Source organism: Neoarius graeffei, chromosome 10 (assembly GCF_027579695.1).
Source record: "Neoarius graeffei isolate fNeoGra1 chromosome 10, fNeoGra1.pri, whole genome shotgun sequence".
In the NCBI taxonomy this organism is placed as follows: domain Eukaryota; kingdom Metazoa; phylum Chordata; class Actinopteri; order Siluriformes; family Ariidae; genus Neoarius; species Neoarius graeffei.
The window spans coordinates 54794770-54814487 of NC_083578.1; the positions used below are offsets into that span (position 1 = coordinate 54794770).

Consider the following 19718-nt stretch of genomic DNA (forward strand, 5'->3'; position numbering starts at 1 on the left):
GAGACGGAGAGAACAGAAAGGGTTCAGCTGACTTTGTGGCAGCACTGAGACTGAGTCGCTTGTACAAAGACAGCACAATATTTCGGAATTCAATTAACTAGTCACATACTGTAGCAGATTTATTTTGCAGGAAATCTGACCAAAATTTCACCCCATTTACGTCCGTACACTTCTCCATCCAACACTTTTGATCCATTTTCCTTATAATTGAAGAATAAAGTCTCTGGACAGAGTCCAGGTGGTCAGGTGCTCAAATTCTCGGCCATGAAATGCTGTTCATCTCACGTGTCCTTCAGGAACAGGTTTGCTGCAGCAGGGGGGCAGACTGCATAGGTTCTTGCAAGCTGTGGTCCTCGTTGACAGAAGGCTATGCGTCTGGCCCTGTGCTACTTTCCCCGTCTCCTTCTCTTTCAAGGTGATTTAGAGAGGGAGGCTACAAAAAAGCACGTACGAGCTGTGACAAACCGAGAAGTACTTTAGATTGAGAATGCCTAATCCAGCCCTCAGCCACAGTGCTCATGCCAAGGCGAAGAAATATCTCGAGAAAAATGAGTCATGTTTGTCAGTAAGGAATCATGTTGATTTTTCCAAAGCACAGTCACCATATTGGCAAATTCAGATGCTTTATGATGCTTTTCCAGTTTTGTTTTTTGCTTGTTTACACACGTAATAAATGATTAAGTACTTCCCATATAACTCGTATATCAAGGCTGTCTTCTTCACCCAACCTCTTATTATTTAATTTCTCTAAATGCCAATCGACTTTTCAGAAGGCATTCAGTCAACAGCAGCAAAATTAGTATTCCAAGCATAGAAGTGAGGATTATCCAAAAAAAAATGCATTCATGATGAGAGACTGCCTGTCGCTATCACCTCCACATTCGCAATGCTGACTTGTAAAAATCACAGCGAACTGGCCATTATTGCATTCTGTCTCATAAGGTTAAAGGTAATTCACACGAACTCTGAGTAAAAACAGTACGGCGAATTAACTGAAAGTGCACAATCAATGTACCTGTCATTAAGGTGCATATTCCTTAAAAACAGTTTTTAAATCTCGCACACCTAATACAATTGCTGTTGGGATGCGTATATTATACAGTGGTGCTTGAAAGTTTGTGAACCCTTTAGAATTTTCTATATTTCTGCATAAATATGACCTAAAACATCATCAGATTTTCACACAAGTCCTAAAAGTAAAGAGAACCCAGTTAAACAATTGAGACAAAAATATTATACTTAGTCATTTATTTATTGCGGAAAATGATCCAAAATTACATATCTGTGAGTGGCGAAAGTATGTGAACCTCTAGGATTAGCAGTGAATTTGAAGGTGAAATTAGAGTCAGGTGTTTTCAATCAATGGGATGACAATCAGGTGTGAGTGGGCACCCTGTTTTATTTAAAGAACAGGAATCTATCAAAGTCTGAGCTTCACAACACATGTTTGTGGAAGTGTATCATGGCACGAACAAAGGAGATTTCTGAGGGCCTCAGAAAAATCGTTGTTGATGCTCATCAGGCTGGAAAAGGTTACAAAACCATCTCTAAAGAGTTTGGACTCCACCAATCCACAGTCAGACAGATTGTGTACAAATGGAGGAAATTCAAGACCATTGTTACCCTCCCCAGGAGTGGTCGACCAACAAAGATCACTCCAAGAGCAAGGCGTGTAACAGTCAGCGAGGTCACAAAGGACCCCAGGGTAACTTCTAAGCAACTGAAGGCCTCTCTCACATTGGCTAATGTTCATGAGTCCACCATCAGGAGAACACTGAACAACAATGGTGTGCATGGCAGGGTTGCAAGGATAAAGCCACTGCTCTCCAAAAGGAACATTGCTGCTCGTCTGCAGTTTGCTAAAGATCACGTGGACAAGCCAGAAGGATATTGGAAAAATGTTTTGTGGACAGATGAGACCAAAATAGAACTTTTTGGTTTAAATGAGATGCGTTATGTTTGGAAAAAGGAAAACACTGCATTCCAGCATAAGAACCTTATCCCATCTGTGAAACATGGTGGTGGTAGTATCATGGTTTGGGCCTGTTTTGCTGCATCTGGGCCAGGACGGCTTGCCATCATTGATGGAACAATGAATTCTGAATTATACCAGTGAATTCTAAAGGAAAATGTCAGGACATCTGTCCATGAACTGAATCTCAAGAGAAGGTGGGTCATGCAGCAAGACAACGACCCTAAGCACACAAGTCGTTCTACCAAAGAATGGTTAAAGAAGAATAAAGTTAATGTTTTGGAATGGCCAAGTCAAAGTCCTGACCTTAATCCAATCGAAATGTTGTGGAAGGACCTGAAGCGAGCAGTTCATGTGAGGAAACCCACCAACATCCCAGAGTTGAAGCTGTTCTGTATGGAGGAATGGGCTAAAATTCCTCCAAGCCGGTGTGCAGGACTGATCAACAGTTACCGAAAACGTTTAGTTGCAGTTATTGCTGCACAAGGGGGTCACACCAGATACTGAAAGCAAAGGTTCACATACTTTTGCCACTCACAGATATGTAATATTGGATCATTTTCCTCAATAAGTAAATGACCAAGTATAATATTTTTGTCTCATTTGTTTAACTGGGTTCTCTTTATCTACTTTTAGGCCTTGTGTGAAAATCTGATGATGTTTTAGGTCATATTTATGCAGAAATATAGACAATTCTAAAGGGTTTACAAACTTTCAAGCACCACTGTATTTGCAAGGAAAGGGGGGAAAAACACCTTGTATGCGTTTTCCGCTTTTTACATGAACTCTGCTTCAGCTTGTGTTCTTTCATTCTTCTAGTTGCTCAAAGTCAACAATGATTACAATTAAAGCGTGAACCACCAAACTCGTCATGCAATATGCTGAACTCGATATAAACAAATCTTTCTGTGCCAATTGCCCACTCAAGTCATTTCACACACACTTTCGCACATTGCACCGGTAATCCTATTGCTATTTTCCTTTCGTAGTTGTATGGACCATCAGCCTAAAGGGACAGCGTAGGCTCTAGCTTTGCATGCTGATAACTGTTTTGCTGCTTTGGTTGCAGGTATGTTTTTAATAGTCCATCAAACCTGATGGACCTCCTCAGGGTGTTTGCATATCCACGGTCCTGCTTCTGTGGGTGTTTTTTTTTTTAATGGGGTTTCTTTCCTTGGCACACATTCATACCCCATCAGTTTTGAAATTGCTTCTATTTTCAGTTTCTTTCTTCTTCTTCTCTCTCTCACACACACACACACACACACACACACACACACACACACACACACACACACACACACACATGTAATATAATATATATACATCTCACACTGCATTTGCAAAATCTCCTCCTACTCACCTGGTTATCTGCCGCCACCAAATGTGCTGTACAGCTTAACAGCTTGCTAACTAAGGTATAAACATATTTGTCTTTGCTGCTCTTGCCAGGATACAAAACTCCGCTCAAATGCTGGTCTTTTTAAGTCCTCCATTTTCCTTGAAGTGTTTATTATATTAGTGCTCGACGTGTTTATTGAATTTGTAAGCTGCAGCTTTGTTTTTGGGCTTATTTTATGAGTAATGGCTGATTGAACCATATTGTAATCTTTTGTGACTCCTGTTTTTGCTCAACACATAATATTTCCCTATCTTTATTGAACAAGTGCACAGCTTATTAAGACTGTCTTTGTTTTTACTCTGACCTAGATGAAGATTGTATTTTAGGAGCCATTCAAGCAGCGATCCAAAATTTTCCCTCCAACTCTGTAATGAATATAAAAGTATGAATGGCTTCACGGTGCCCAGATGCAGCGCTGCTTCTCTTGCGTGAAATTAATGTGTAATTAGAAATCAAAGGCACTGCATGGCATGATGCTCAAGGCCCTGATGGGAATACTGCGCTAATAACCCAAACACGGAATATGAGCTATAAAGCAGTCCAGCTGGGGGAGTCCACTGCGTGTGACAGATGCTCGTTGAGAGCAAAAGGACACTGGCTCCCTGTGTCCTCTAACACGAGGAGTCCAGGTGAGCGCACAGAGGGGGCCATCAAAGAAGAGACTAAGCAAAGAGACATGACTTCATAAAACGCCCTAACTGGATGACATTATTAGTATTCGCGTTGCACAGTGAAGGCATGAACCCAGAGAGTCCTGGGGGAAACTATGATAGCTATAATGATATTGTAATGGCATATTAGAGGTGACTGGAATGTTGTCAAAGCTAATGGGCACCACTTTTAGATGTCCTACACAGGGCTATATTACAGTGAAGGAAAGACAGAGGCACTAATGTGAAGCATATTTAGGATTTATAGTGTTTTGAAGGGATTGAAATCCAGCTTGTGCCAGCGGAGGCTGACAAAGTGCTTTAGTAAGGAAAAATACATAGTCAGGAAACCAGTGTCGGAGCTAGACTTTTATCTTTGGGGTGGCCAGAAGGTGGCCAAAGCTATTTTAGGGGGTCCACAGACTATGACAATGAATATTCAAGAAATGCAATAAATTTCAATTAAAATCGGTGGGCGCCATGTTATTCTAACCATAGCCTAACGTAGGCTAATGTTAACGTTATCTTGTATGCGTAGGTGAACTGCCATTTTCACATTGTAACATTAGCTAAGTTAAAACTCTGGTTAAACGACAAAAAACGATCTCATATCTGAACATAAAAGTGACTTTAAATTAAATAACTGACTCATACCGAAACAACCGTAAAACTTGCCTCAGAATGACTTCACCATTCACCAACAAGCAGGCAGCTGTTCTTCTCGGTTCTTCTGTTCTCCCTACCGCGAAATAAAGTTTCTCTCCCGAAAATATTACTCTCTTCTTCTCCTCCTCCTCCTTATAATGGTGGATTTACATTGACAGTAGGGTGGATTACAATGCTTTGTGATACATAGCGCCAACTACTGCACAGTAGGAACTTAGCAGTCAACAGCAGTACGGATTACAAAATGCAACAGGATAGTCTCAAAAGATGTGTGGTGCCGTGACGCGTCAGTCATCTGGGGTGGCACCTGGGGGGTTCAATCAGATTTCGGGGGTGTCCAGTGCCCCCCCGGCCACCCCTCTGACTCCGCCTATGCAGGAACACCCCAACCCATTCCTGTTATCATCAGTGTTCCCAGACAAAGCTAACTCTGCCAGCCTGCCATTTTCTTAGTCCTGTGGCTATAATGCTAAGATGTCATCGCGTTTATCCTCAGCATGATTTTTTTTTTTTGATAAAACGCCTTTAGATGCTGTGTTCTCTCTGTAGTAGATCTCAGGGTAAAATCCAGAGAAGAGGGAAAAAAAAGCATTGATGGTGTCTTGAGAATCTGATGAATAACAGTTTCACTTTCCTCTTATCCCTGATATTAACAGAAGTAGCGCTCACACTGCGAACATGTTTAGCTGAGTAAGACATTTACCGCTGTCAGTGCTTACTGTTGAATATTTAATATCTGTACTACTTGAGGATGTTTAGATTGTATTTAGACGGTTTTACCTGCCTCAGGGGCATCCTTTGAAAGAGAATCATTCTCGGATGGTTTGTGAGCGGTCAGTGCATCACAGTAATCATGACCACAGTACTTGATCTGATTTCCAAGAAAAAATATTTCAGAAGAAAGATTCTGTTTTCCTGGTTCGTAATTTTCTGTGCCAGGATAAAACGGGCATGTTCACACTTTACCCAAGAGCTTGTTGATCTCTTTTGGACAGGTCACATACATTTGAGTACTGGTACATGTAATACACAGAAGAAGCAAACCAAGAGGCATGTGGTTCATACATGAAACTGGCACAATGAAATAAAAATCCAGTTTTATCAAATACCATGTAACACATGGATGTTAGTCTTTTAAGATATTTCAGATACTGTGCACAGTTCTTCTATTTTATCCCAAGCCACACTTTTTTTTTCTTTCGTTTTTTATGGTCGGTGTGTGAAAGTTAAGAATCTTTACTCAGTTGTCCTTAAATCTTCATACGTATTCTTAAACAAGTTTGATTTTTATCCCAGTCTTCTACATGTATGATGTTGATTTGGAAAGTTTTTTTGTAAATAATGGATCCGGTTAGATTGTTTAGTGACGAAGCAACAACTACAAATACACTAACCTGTTGTTCCATTTCTTTTCAGGGAGCCACGGCCTGTGTCTCTCTGTGTGTCCTGTGATGAGGAGTTGTTCTCTGGGCTGGAGACGTTACCCTTCAGGCTGATGCAGCAGGACTGCACGGCCATGAAAACACTCCTGCTGCGTCTTCGTAGGGTTCTGCAGGAGGTAAGGTTTCATGCTGGCAGCTGATTTCTGGAGCTGCTGTTTTCATCATCAGACATATAAACAGAACTTTTTAGTCCCTACGTGTTAGGACATCTTCATTAACTTTAATTTGAGCACAGCTTTGACAGTTTTTCCTGAAAGAAGATACAGAGAACCTTTATTTTTAAATAAATTTCTGAGTGGATAGTATCTCCATCCTTGACTTTTGTATGCTGCATAAATGGGAATTTAAAAAATAAATATTTTTGAGAGTTAAAATCGACCGCAAAGTTGGCATTGGAGCTGCCCCGCTGAGCCAGCCAGCCGAGTGCATGACGCCACAGCAGGAACCGGTTTTCAGGCCGAGGCCTTTTACAGCTATAGACCAAAGTCATATCAATAAAAATTTATGGTGAAAGTAAGAAATACCGTTACCGACTTGCTCAACTAAGACTGATTTAACTTCACTGATTGTGGGTTGACTCTCATTAAAACAGGATAGGTGTTATAACTTATGCAACATACATGTACATGCATGCATTTTCACTGATAAAACGTAAAAGGCTAATTAAATAATCAGATGAACTGAGACAATTACATTCTGAAGCAAATTAAATAATCTTATACTGGTGACTTAAATACACAATACAAGTTACATGTATTCATCTACGGTAAATGCAGGTAAACAATGTGTTGTTTTTGTTGTTGTTTTGTATCCAAATGAGAGTCGGAGCTTACCCGTCTGTGTTCTCACTTCTTGAAGGCCGATCTTGTGGCCGATTGTTTTGAAACAATCTGACTTTCAGTTGTTCGTTCAGTTCTCCGTTCATTCGCTTCTTCCAAGTGTAGGTATATGTATGTGCAATTGGTCTTAAGTGATTAATCTCATTAAATCAGTCTCATTAAGTCATTAGATTGAATCAGTCTCATTGAATCGTTTTCATTGAATCAGTCTCATTGAATCATATGGTACCATTGAATCAGTCTCATTGAATCAGTCTCATTAATAATACCATTAATTTTGCCGTTTAATAATAAATTACCAAACAGCTAAATGTATTACTTACCGTATTACAAAGACAGCCAATAGCACTTACGTACACTTTCGAGTTCTTTGAAATTGTGTGACTTAAAAAATATTGGGAGCAACAAATAAACACACAGTTTCAATAATAATTGAATTTATTATAACAATGATGTACATTCAATAAAGTCAGCAGATATATACATATAAGCAAGCATAAACGGTGTGTGTGTGTGTGTGTGTGTGTGTGTGTGTGTGTGTGTGTGTGTGTGTGTGTGTGTGTGTGTGAGAGTGATTGGAATCTTATCTGAAGTACAGTATGTGTGTGTGTTTGTGTGTGAAGGAGAGAAAGGGGTGTGTGTGTGTGTTATCTGAGGTGTGGGGGTCACCACGTGGCTTGAACAAAAGAATTAGCCGTGGAAGCTAACCCACTAGCTTATAACATGACTCACTGAAACCTTGATGAGGTCAAAATATGTGTAATAATGAAATTAAAGGTGTTAGGAAGGAATAGAGAAAAAGAGCATGCAACGCTTATCTTTTAAACAGCTGAGAGAACATAGAACAATGTAGACCACAAAATCAGTGTGCACAATTAAACAGTTCCTGAGTTCAAATTCACACTACTTCATAAAGCTAATTCCTCAGACTAGTTTTTTTGCCCAAAAAAATGCCAGTCTTACTTTCCAGTATCTTGCTATTTGGTGCAAGATTATAGAGATGTTCCGAGACTTTTGGAGTCCACAGGAGCACGTGAGTCGATTCCGTGGAAACGCAGAGAATTCTTGGTCCGACGCTTTGTCGTTCGTGAAGAAAAGTCTCTGATCAACAATGTGCACAGCGATTTAGTTAGAAGGAATCCGGTCGCTTCTAACTTTTAATTAAGCTGCTTTGGGCGGCACTCGTAACGTTACTTATAATAGACAAACAAACCGGTTGTAGCTCAACCAAGAGAGAGAGAGAGAGCGCAACTCAAATAGTTCTACCGTGACCAATGGTAAACGAAAGAAAACGCGCTAAATTCTTACTTGCAAAGCAGACGTCTTGGTTCTAGATGTTCTGGTGAGCGGGCCTCCTTGTGTCCGTGTGATGAGTTCACGCGGCGCCAAAAGAGGAAGAAGGAAGCGTGGTTGAGTGACTTATGGCTTCATGGAGGAAGTGACGTAGGTGATCCTGCCCAGGCATGACGTAGGTCAACGCGGAAGTTGGTTGATGGGATTTGTAGTTTCTTAAAGAGACGGGCTGTTGTACCTACACAAGTAAGGGTGAGATGGCAGCAATATCCAGCAGAGAAATCAGACGGCTGCTCCACTCATTCTCCATTTTCTCCATACTGAGTACTCCGCCATTACTGCTCAGCTCAGGCAATTACTAAAACCCGGGACAGGACGTCACCAGTTTTAGCAACAACCACAGGGAGGTCACTGCCCGAGCGATAATATGTCACGTCCCATTGCGTCCCATGTTTTACCAACAACCCTCGGCTCACACTCTGGAAGAACTGGTGCAACTGAGCTTACTTTCCTTTTTAAAATAAATAAATAAAATACTTGGTTTTCTTTTCCTTTAATTGTTGGTACTGCACCCTCTTTCAATATGGGCTTATAGCCAACGCTCCTCAACAGTTCAGAGGTTTCATACGAGTCTTGAGTAAAATGTGCAGAGCAGAGGAGAGACCACTTCGTAGCTGCCCAGTGCGCCCGTGAACAACTCGCAAAACGTGTCCAAATCTTTGCAGTTTGAACATTCTTGGGCCACAAATGCAACATAAATCCACCTTCTGTCGTATTGCTGTACCGGCCAGCAACACATCTACGTGGCATGGCGATAAATTAGCTCAAAATGGAGGATCGGCGTTACAGTCAGCTCTGTGTTTTAGTATAGCGGAAATGGTGATGAGACCGATAGACTTCCTGCTGTGACGTTACGGACGTCAAGGTCATTCACTCAGACCGCTACCTATATGAATCACTTTAATCGTAAAAATTACTATATTAGATTTATTGTTAACACTTAAAACTGTTCCTGTGCCATTCTTGAGGTCTCAAGGCATTTATAAACAAAAAGTGAGGCCATGGTTCTGCGTATATGCTTTAAGCATACACATATTACTTGAATCTGGAACAAGGGATTGTAAGCTTACATGCAGCATTGCAATGTCAACTTTTAACTGGAACACAGCTTCATAAACATACCTGGAGCACAGCTTTATCAACAAATTTCTAAGCTTACATGGGCTAGAGCTTCATAATCTTACCTTGCATATGGCTTTATAAAGTCTTCCTGCAACTTTATACAGTGTCTTGAAAAAGTATTCATACCCCTTGAACTTTTTCACATTTTTCCACCTTACAACCACGAACTTAAAAGTTTTTTATTGAGATTTTATGTGATAGACCAACACAGAGCAGCACATAATTGTGAAGTGAAACGAAAATGATAAATGGTCTTCAAAATTTTAAACAAATAAAAATCTGAAAAATGTGATGTGCATTAGTATTCAGCCCCCCTGCGTCAATACTTTGTAGAGCCACCTTTTGCTGCAATTACAGCTGCAAGTCTTTTGTGGTATGTCTCTACCACCTTTGCACATCTAGACACTGAAATTTTTGCCCATTCTTCTTTGCAAAATAGCTCAAGCTCAGCCAGATTGGATGGAGAGTGTCTGTGAACAGCAATTTTCAAGTCTTGCCACAGATGCTCAATGGGATTTAGGTCTGGACTTTGACTGGGCCATTCTAACACATGAATATTCTTTGATCTAAACCATTCCATTGTAGCTCTGGCTGTATGTTTAGGGTCATCGTCTTGCTGGAAGGTGAATCTCCTTCCCAGTCTCAAGTCTTTTGCAGCCTCCAACAGGTTTTCTTCCAGGATTGCCCTGTATTTAGCTCCATCCATCTTCCCATCAACTCTAACCAGCTTCCCTGTCCCTGCTGAAGAAAAGCATCCCCATAGCATGATGCTGCCACCACCATGTTTCACAGTGGGGATGGTGCGTGCAGGGTGATGAGCAGTGTTAGTTTTCCGCCACACATAGCACTTTGCATTTAGGTCAAAAAGTTCAACTTTGGTCTCATCTGACCAAAGCACCTTTTTCCACATGTTTGCTGTGTCCCCTACATGGCTTCTTATGCCTGTCTTTCAACAATGGCTTTCTTCTTGCCACTCTTCCAAAAAGGCCAGATTTGTGGAGTGTACGACTTGTAGTTGTCCTGTGCACAGATTCTCCCACCTGAGCTGTGGATTTCTGCAGCTCCTCCAGAGTGATCATGGGCCTCTTGGCTGCTTCTCTGACCAGTGCTCTCCTTGCTCGCTCGGTCAGTTTAGGTGGACGGCCATGTCTTGGTAGGTTTGCAGTTGTGCCATACTTTTTCCATTTTTGAATGATGGATTGAACAGTGCTTCTTGAGATGTTCAGAGCTTGGGATATTTTTTTATAACCTAACCCTGCTTTAAACTTCTCCAGAGCTTTATCCCTGACCTGTCTGGTGAGTTCTTTGGTCTTCATGATGCTGTTTGTTCTTCAGTGTTCTCTAACAAACCACTGAGGCCTTCACAGAACAAGTGTACTGTATTTATGCTGAGAGTAAATTACACACAGTAGGACTCTATTAACTAATTAGATGATTTCTGAAGGCAATTGATTGCACTGGATTGTATTTAGAGGTATCAGAGTACAGGGGGCTGAATACTAATGCACACCACATTTTTCAGATTTGTATTTGTTTAAAATTTTGAAGACCATTTATCATTTTCGTTTCACTTCACAATTATGTGCTACTCTGTGTTGGTCTATCACATAAAATCTCAATAAAAAACTTTTAAGTTCGTGGTTGTAAGGTGGAAAAATGTGAAAAAGTTCAAGGGGTATGAATACTTTTGCAAGGCACTGTAAGCCTACCTTGAGTCAAGCCTATCCAGAGTACAGCTACAGTTCTCTCCGAAGGTATTGGAACATCAAGGCTAGTTCTATTAGTTTTGCTACAACTTGAAGACCTTTGTGTTTGAGATCAGAAGATGAATACAGGGTGATGGGTTAGAATTTTTGGTGAGGGGGACTATCCATTAACTTGTAGCTGAGGAACATCATCTTTTCCTGAAAAACATCGTCATCTTTACTTTGAGCACAGCTAAAGTTCGGGTAGCACATGCTTAGCTTATAAAGCATAGCTTGCGCATGGCTTTATAAATTTTCCTGCAGCACATTTTCATAAATTTACCTTGAGTCAAGCCTACCCAGAGTACAGCTACAGTCCTCTCCGAAGGTATTGGAACATCAAGGCTAGTTCTGTTGTTTTTGCTACACCTTGAACACCTTTGTGTTTGAGATCAGAAGATGAATACAGGATGATGGAGCAGAATTTCTGGTGTATGGGGGATTGTACATTAGCTTAACATGTAGCTGAGAAGCATCATCTTTATCTGAAAAAACATTGTAATCTTTACTTTGAGCACAGCTATAGCCAAAATATTTAAAGGACAACTATGTCAGCTTGACAGCCTCGGCAAAATTTAAGCTTTGTTGTTAAGGCTAGTGTCAGAGCAAGCAGAGTCTGAGGTTCAGACTGCAGATGATGTTTGTCACGGAACGAAACAAAAATGTGTGTATATTATTTGATATTCTGATATTTTGACTATAAAGATCATTTGTTTTCAGTGGCGGTGCCTTTACTCTCTGTTGAAACATGTTATTTAAGATTTCATTATTGACTATCATAAACCAGCGTACCTGTGACACTCTCCAGATTGCTTCTTCACATTACTCTACACAGTACCAATATTAAAACTATTTTGTAAGGCATAAAAACTGAAATAGCAATTGCGAGACAAAAGAAGGTCCAGGGAAGTGCACTTAACAGAAAAACATGAATATTAAAGAAGAAATTGTTTGCCCTTTTCACCGACTCTGTCCTTTCATTAACTTGCAAATGTGCCATCTTCCATCTCCATATGTAAACTGCTCACCAACAAGAATTGCAATGACATGCTTCTCTGCTGTGTTTGTTGGACAACCCAGTGATTCTGAGTGAAGGTGAAGTTTTTCATTGGTTTCTTATTATATTCAGTCAGCTTCAGAATTTTTGGCAGCCTTAGTAAAATGATATAAAGACTCCTTATGAACAATGTGTCTGTATTGCCGCTTTTCCACTATAAACGCGGCTGAGTTGGGCTGAGCCGTGCCGTGCTGAGTTGGGCTGAGTCGAGCTGAGCGGGGCTATTGAAGTTGCATTTCGACTACAACCGCGCTGAACCGTGCTGGCTGGAAGTGGGTGGACACATTGGGTGGTGTTAGCGAAAGTGGGTGGACGTCACGTGATGTCGTTAAGCAGCGCAAACAGTGACATCAGTGATCTTTTAAGCGGTAGTCTCACGACCCGGATAGTAAACAATAAACATGGAGTCGTTAGTGTTGCTGGTCTTGGTGCTGTGGCTTGTTGTCACCGACAACGCCAACAGATACTGGCAAGAACGTATAGATGAGGCGAGGCGCATAAGGCTTCAGAAATTCTCGTAATTCGTAATTATTCTTCTTCCGGGTTTACGGTGTTTACAGATCCCAGCGTGCTCGCGGGGCGTGTGTGGGTATGTGAGGACACTCCTCCTCACCAATCAGTGCACAGGGGAGTGTCTGCTCACACCCCCAGCCTCACTCGGCTCGGTTTGGCTCGCTTCAGCCCCACTCCAAAACCGTGCGAGTTTTAGGGGCTAAGCAGGGCTGAAGCGAGCCGAGTCGTGCTGTTCTTTGGTAGTCGAAACGCGAGCCGTGTCGGGCTGAAGTGAGCTGAAGCGGGCTGAAGTGAGCTGAAAAAGGGTAGTGGAAAAGGGCCATAAGTTCCCATTTATTTTTTCCTTTTTGAAGTTCATCTGAGTTTTTATGGATTTTAAAAGTCATCCATAACTTCTATGACTGGTATGTGTCATGAAAAAGACCAAATTTCCTTCTTCATCAACATGGGGAACATTAAAAAATACGTAAATTAAATGAGACAGAACTGTGTGGACTTAGAAAAAAAATAGAACAATAATTAATAACTAATAATTTACAAACCCCATTTCCAGAAAAGTTGGGATATTTTCCAAAATGCAATTAAAACAAAAATGTGTGATTAACTGACAAAAGTGCAAAGATAAGATTTTCAGTAGTTTTATTGACCAACTTAATTGTATTTTTTTTAAATATAAATGAATTTGATGCCTGAAACACACTCAAAGTTGAGACAGAGGCAAAATAAGACTGAAAAGTTTATCAAATATTCAAGTGACACCATTTTGGAAGATTCCACAATAAGCCGGTTAATTGGTAACAGGAGAGGGTATCATGATTCGGTATAAAAGGAGCAGCACCACAGGCTCAGTCTTTGCAAATAAGGATGGGTTGTGACTCACCCCTTTGTGCCAAAATTCATGAGAGAATCGTTAGTCAATTCAAAAACATTTCTCAATGCAAGATTGCAGAGAATTTAGGTCTTTCAGATTCTACAATATTGTGAAAAGATTCAGGGAATTCGGAGACATCTCGGTGTGTAATGGGCAAGGTCGGGAACCATTGTTGAATGTGCGTAGCATGAGAAACCGTCATGCTAATGTGACAAATATAGCCACATGGGCTCCGGAATACTTCAGAATACCATTGTCGCTTAACACAGTCCGCCACTGCATCCAGAAATGCAACCTGAAACTGTATTATGCAAGGAGGAAGGCATTCATCAATTTTATGCAGAAATGCTGTCAATTTCTCTGGGCCCGAACTCATCTCAGATGGACTGATAGACAATGGAAACGTGTGCTGTGGTCAGATTTCAGCTTTTTTTCCGGAAAACCGGATGTTGGGTTCTCAGTGCCAAAGCTGAACATGACCATCCAGTTTATCAAAGAAAGGTGTGAAAATCAGCGTCTGTGATGGTATGGGGGTGCATCAGTGCCCACGGCATAGGTGAGTTGCATGTGTGTGAAGGTAACATTTCATATATTGGGGCAGATATTGGGATTTTAGAGAGACACATGCTGCCATCACGGCGACATTTCTTCCCGGGAAGTCCATGCTTATTTGAGCAGGACAATGCCAAGCCTCATTCTGTACGGGCTACAAGAGCATGGCTTCATAGACAGAGTGCATTTGCTTGACTGGTCTGCTGCCAGTCCAGATCTGTCTCTTGTTGAGAATGTATGGCGCATCATGAAGAGGAGAATCAGACAACGGCGACCACGAACTGTTGAGCAGCTGAAGTCTTGTATCAAGCAAGAATGGACAAAATTCCAACTGCAAATCTGCAACAATTACTATCCTCAAATCCCAAATGATTAAAAAGCGTTATTAAAAGGAAAAGTGATGTAACACAAAGGTAATAATGCCTCCATCCCAACATTTTTTTGAGTGTCTTGCAGGCATCAAATTCTAACTTTGTTTATATTTACAAAATACAATTAAGTTGGTCAGTAAAACTATTGAAAATCTCTAATTTTTACTTTTTTCAGTGAAATAAAGGTTCACGTGAACTAACAAATCAAAGATTTTTGTTTCTTTTGCTTTTTGGAAAATATCCCAACTTTTATGGAAATGGGCTTTCTAATTAATAATTTGGCTAATAAAGTAGCCAGAGCACTAATAAACCTTCCTGGAAGAGGACACTATTCTAATTTGCCCCATGCACAGCGAGGAGGATGGTTACAGAGGCAAAAAGAGATTTACAAATGGTAGCATTTTGGGGTTACCAAGTCTCCAAATCTGAAATTAACCATGCTCACAAATTATTTGGAAGATATGTCAAAATAAAGCCTCTTCATTCATCTACCCAGAAGTGGACGTGCCTGGAGTTCACCAGATGCAACTGGAACTTTGACTGGGAATGGGTTCTGTGGCCAGATGAGAGAGAGGTTTTTTGTTTGTTTGTTTTTTCCAGCAACAAATTTCGGGGTGGGTTTAGTGTAAAAAGAGGGATGGTTGTACAGAAAAGAACATAATGCCCACTGCAGAGTATGGTAGAGGATCTGTGATTGAATCCTGTTAGGTTTTTATCAGGGACACTGTGAAGTACTAGAAGATTTTAAATGAAAATTTAGCTGCCTTAGCCAAGAATTGACCAGTGGGATATTCCAACAGAATAATGATGCATTCAAACATGCAAATCCACACACAAATGGTTGTGACTACAGAATCAAACTTTGTGCATAGCCATGCCATTCCCCTGACCTAAACTCCACTGAAAACCTGTGGTTGAGCAGAGGAATGGAGTCCATAAGTGATGACCTAGGATACTGGATGATCTGGAGAGATTCTGTATTCAGGAGCAGCCTCGGATTCCTTACTTTGTATTCTTCAGTCTCATCAAGCATCAAGATTCAGTGCTGTTTTGTTGGAAAAGGGAGGTTCCACAAAGTATTAAATGCAGGGATGACAACATTTGTGAGACTTTATTTTTTTAAACAAGCATATATATTTTTCACATTTTCTAAGTATAAAGGCTAAATTTCTCTCATTTTCAATGTGAAATGAAATTAGCTATACATTTTTCATACTATTTTAACCCATTTTTCCTTCCAAAGGTACCAATAATTTTGTAGCTCACTGCATCAGCTTTTTAATCATTCGATTATTTACATATTTAGACATTTGCCTAAAAGTGGAGCTCTTGAGTGTATGAGCAAAATATTTGCAAGGGCACAAAATCAACCTGAATAGAATAATAGGAGCATGCAGCCGCAGACAACAAAGTACGCAGTGCCATTAGCATACTTGCCAACTCTACCGATTCATATGGTAGTTTACTGCTTTTAGTTCTAAAAACTACCGCATTACAAAATAATCAGTGAACACTGTTGGGTTTGCTCTTCTGACCTCGCTTCAGCTGTTTTCGGCACAGGGGATACAAGTATGTACCATCAGATAGTCATATTTATGGCCCTTTTCCACTACCCTTTTTCAGCTCGCTTCAGCTCACTTCAGCCCGACACGGCTCGCGTTTCGACTACCAAAAACCAGCACGACTCAGCTCGCTTCAGCCCTGCTTAGCCCCTAAAACTCACACGGTTTTGGAGTGGGGCTGAAGCGAGCCAAACCGTGCCGACTGAGGTTGGGGGCGTGAGCAGACACTCCCCTGTGCATTGATTGGTGAGGAGGCGTGTCCTCACATGCCCACACACGCCCCGCGAGCGCGCTGGGATCTGTAAACACCGCAAACCCGGAAGGAGAATAATTATGAATTACGAGAATTTCTGAAGCCTTATGCGCCTCGCCTCATCTATACGCTCTTGCCAGTATCTGTCCGCGTTGTCGGTGACAACAAGCCACAGCACCAAGACCAGCAACACTAACGACTCCATGTCCTCCATGTTTATTGTTTACTATCCGGGTCGTGAGACTACCGCTTAAAAGATCACTGAATCAGTGACATACAGAGCATCGTGCACGAGTTCGCGGAGCGCAAGGCTCGTCGTATGCCCTTCAAATAATGCGCGCAGTAGGCTATTGATGTTTTATTATGAGCCATGTACAGTATGTCGCCTAATGTTTTTTTTTGTTTCTGAGTTACATGTTCGTTTGAAGGACTTAATGTACAAAATAACATAGTTGCACCCCGTAGTGTTGAAATTGGTAAACACAGTGCATTCAGTGAGGTTTGCACCGCCCTCCTTTTATTTCTGACTCTTCCTGTCACCGTTGCAACCTCTGAGCGCTCATTCGTATGCCCTTCAAATAATGTGCGCAGTATAGGCTATTGATGTTTTATTATGAGCCATGTACAGTATCCTAATGTTTTTTGTTTCTGAGTTACATGTTCGTTTGAAGGACTTGATGTACTAAATAACATAGTTGCACCCGGTAGTGTTGAAATTGGTAAACACCGCAGTTGCGGACATTTTGTAGCCTAAAATGATGTTATGATAAGCTTTAATAAAGGGCCCGGTCATTTGCCCCGCCCCCGGCCCGGCTCTGACTTGTTCCGCCACTGTCACTGATGTCACTGTTTGCGCTGCTTAACGACATCACGTGACGTCCACCCACTTTCGCTAACTCCACCCAATGTGTCCACCCACTTCCAGCCAGCACGGTTCAGCGCGGTTGTAGTCGAAATGCAACTCCAACAGCCCCGCTCAGCTCGACTCAGCTCGACTCGGCACGGCACGGCTCAGCCGCGTTTGTAGTGGAAAAGCGGCATTAGTGAAGCCGACCAAGAGCCAATGGAACGGTGTGATGTTGAATCTAAATTTGTATCGCTCTATCATGCCCATTCTACTTAATCAGCCTGGTGTGGTGGTGTAATTATCTCTGCGTGAATCAAACAATGGTGCAATCTAAACTGACGAAGATTTTTGAGCGAGCTTCTTCAAGCACTGAAGATGATTTAAGGGTTGAAACAGCCACGGGGGAGGCAAACTCAGAGCCCCGACCGTCCCCGAGTACATCAGACAGTGTCAGTAATACAGGGGTCAGTTGCAAAACATCAAAGTGAAAGTGCTGTCAGCTGGCAAGCGACTGAAGGGAGCTATGTTTTGGGCGGCATGGCGTGTTGAGTTCCCGTGGTGAACGTATGATGCAAAACGCAGTGTCATTCTGTGTTCGGTTCGTAAATCGATGGGAAATTCGAATTCCTTCACTGTTGGCTGTTCCAAGATTCTTCTCGACTCTGTTCAATTGTAAATCAAGGTTTGTGTTGAAGTAAAGGCTAAAGGGGAGTCTTCATACCTCTTTTGAATAATTCCATGGTAAAATAACCTTAAGTAGGTTGATGGTGCATAGGGAGCCCAAAATCAAGTCTTTCTTATTAGAGACTGGAGTGGAGCCCAAATTTTACATGTAATGGAGAAGCCTGTACAAATATTTGAATTGCGCCAGTTTGATTGGTATAAACCTGTATTAAGTCTATTTTGGTATGTCAGTAACTAAGAAAAAATACAGACTAAGGGTGTATTCAGACCAGGATAGTTCGATAGTTCACTTGCTTTGGTCCGAACCAAATGTTTTTTTTATTTTTTCATTTGGGTGCGGTTCGCTTTCACACTGTACATTTTAGTAAGCGAACCAAAATCTGTCAACAAAGCCACGCGCCCTGAGGTCGTTCAGCTATTGGTCAGAGACGACACGCGCACAAAGCGTTAAGTTCAAAAGTAGTCATGGAGGCTTTCCGTGCTGTTATTCTTTTTAATGTCATCAAAGCTATATGTTTTTCCAGCTTTTACTGTTTTCACAATTGTGCGATTACTGTGCTGTTGTACAAGTAATTTATCAACGACGACTTCAAAGGCCAAGGCAGCTACGGAGGATAGCGCTGATGAGCGCACATCATGTTGTGACAGTTCTGGCTCTTCACGCAAGACGGAGGAGGTATGTGTCGGGATATTCGCCTTATCCATCGTAATAGATGAATTTCTTTTTTGCGTCGCTAGTACCGCCACTTTTTGAAAGAATGTCCCTGATTTTAATGTAGGTCTGACGGAGTTTCTTCACTTTTAGCCGACATTGTTCTGGGGAGCGCGTGAACCCCTTCTCCTTCATTTTCTCACTGAATACAGCAAACACGTCGGCATTTTTGTGCGTTCTCTCCAAAAGCTCAGATATGTGGACATCTGCCCATATATCCACAAGGGTACGCGTTTCTTCCTCGGCCCACGTTTGCCCCCTACTTATTTTTTGTACTCTGTAGTCTAGCCTACCACTGGTCTGAATGACTGAACGACTGTTGTAAGGTTCCCTTGACAACCGAAACAGTGTTTGCACTTTGCGGTGGAGTGTCAAGACTCTGTTTCCCATAATGCTCGACAAACGACGGAAGCTCCCGAGGTACAAAAAAGCAAAACTGTCGGATTAGGTCCGGTCTGCTTTCACACCTACAAAAGGTCCACACCAGAGTTCCTTTGGTCCGGACCGAGTCCGACCTTGCAGCTCGGTCTCGGTCCGCTTGTTTGGTCCGGACCAGAGTTCGGTGGTTTGTATTCAGACCAACCCAAAAGGTCTGGACCAAGGGAAATTTGGTTCGTTTGGTCCGGACCAAACAACGTAGGTGTGAATACGCCCTAAGTGAAGAAAAAATAAGAAAAAGTGAAGAATTCACTCAAACTTGATTTTTCAAGGAAAAAAGTGGAGAATATTTTTCAGAATCCAGAGGGAATGCTGTTTGACACCAGCCATTTTCACGGTACAGTATGGGAGAAGTCTTTGCTCTTACTCCTCATTACATCTGATCAGTACTGAGGGTTATTCGGGTAAATTGGATAACTTTTTCATGACACAGAACACAAGTATTAGTACAATGAAAATCAATTTAGAGTCTAACCAGACAGGGCAGTAGTAGTAAAGTGCAGAGTGAACGGGTAAATAGTCGCCATATCAGGTGAAAATTCAAATTCAATCCAAATTGCTTGAAACTGTTCTCACTGAATTCAGAACTGAATGTAGAACAACATACTTTTTACAGAATTAAAATGTTTATCCGGTCTTGAGATATTAGAAATCAAAGATTGGGAAA

The 19718-nt window shown here is 41.5% G+C and overlaps 1 protein-coding gene across 3 annotated transcripts in view; it reads left to right on the top strand.

Moving 5' to 3' along the window:
• The window catches only part of ccser1 (coiled-coil serine-rich protein 1), a 223941-nt gene that overhangs the window by 117755 nt on the left and 86468 nt on the right, over window positions 1-19718 (top strand). For all 3 annotated transcript variants that reach the window (XM_060931902.1, XM_060931904.1, XM_060931903.1), the window contains exon 6: window positions 6107-6248. In XM_060931902.1, the coding sequence (XP_060787885.1) occupies window positions 6107-6248 (142 nt within the window). The remainder of the gene's footprint in view (window positions 1-6106; window positions 6249-19718) is intronic.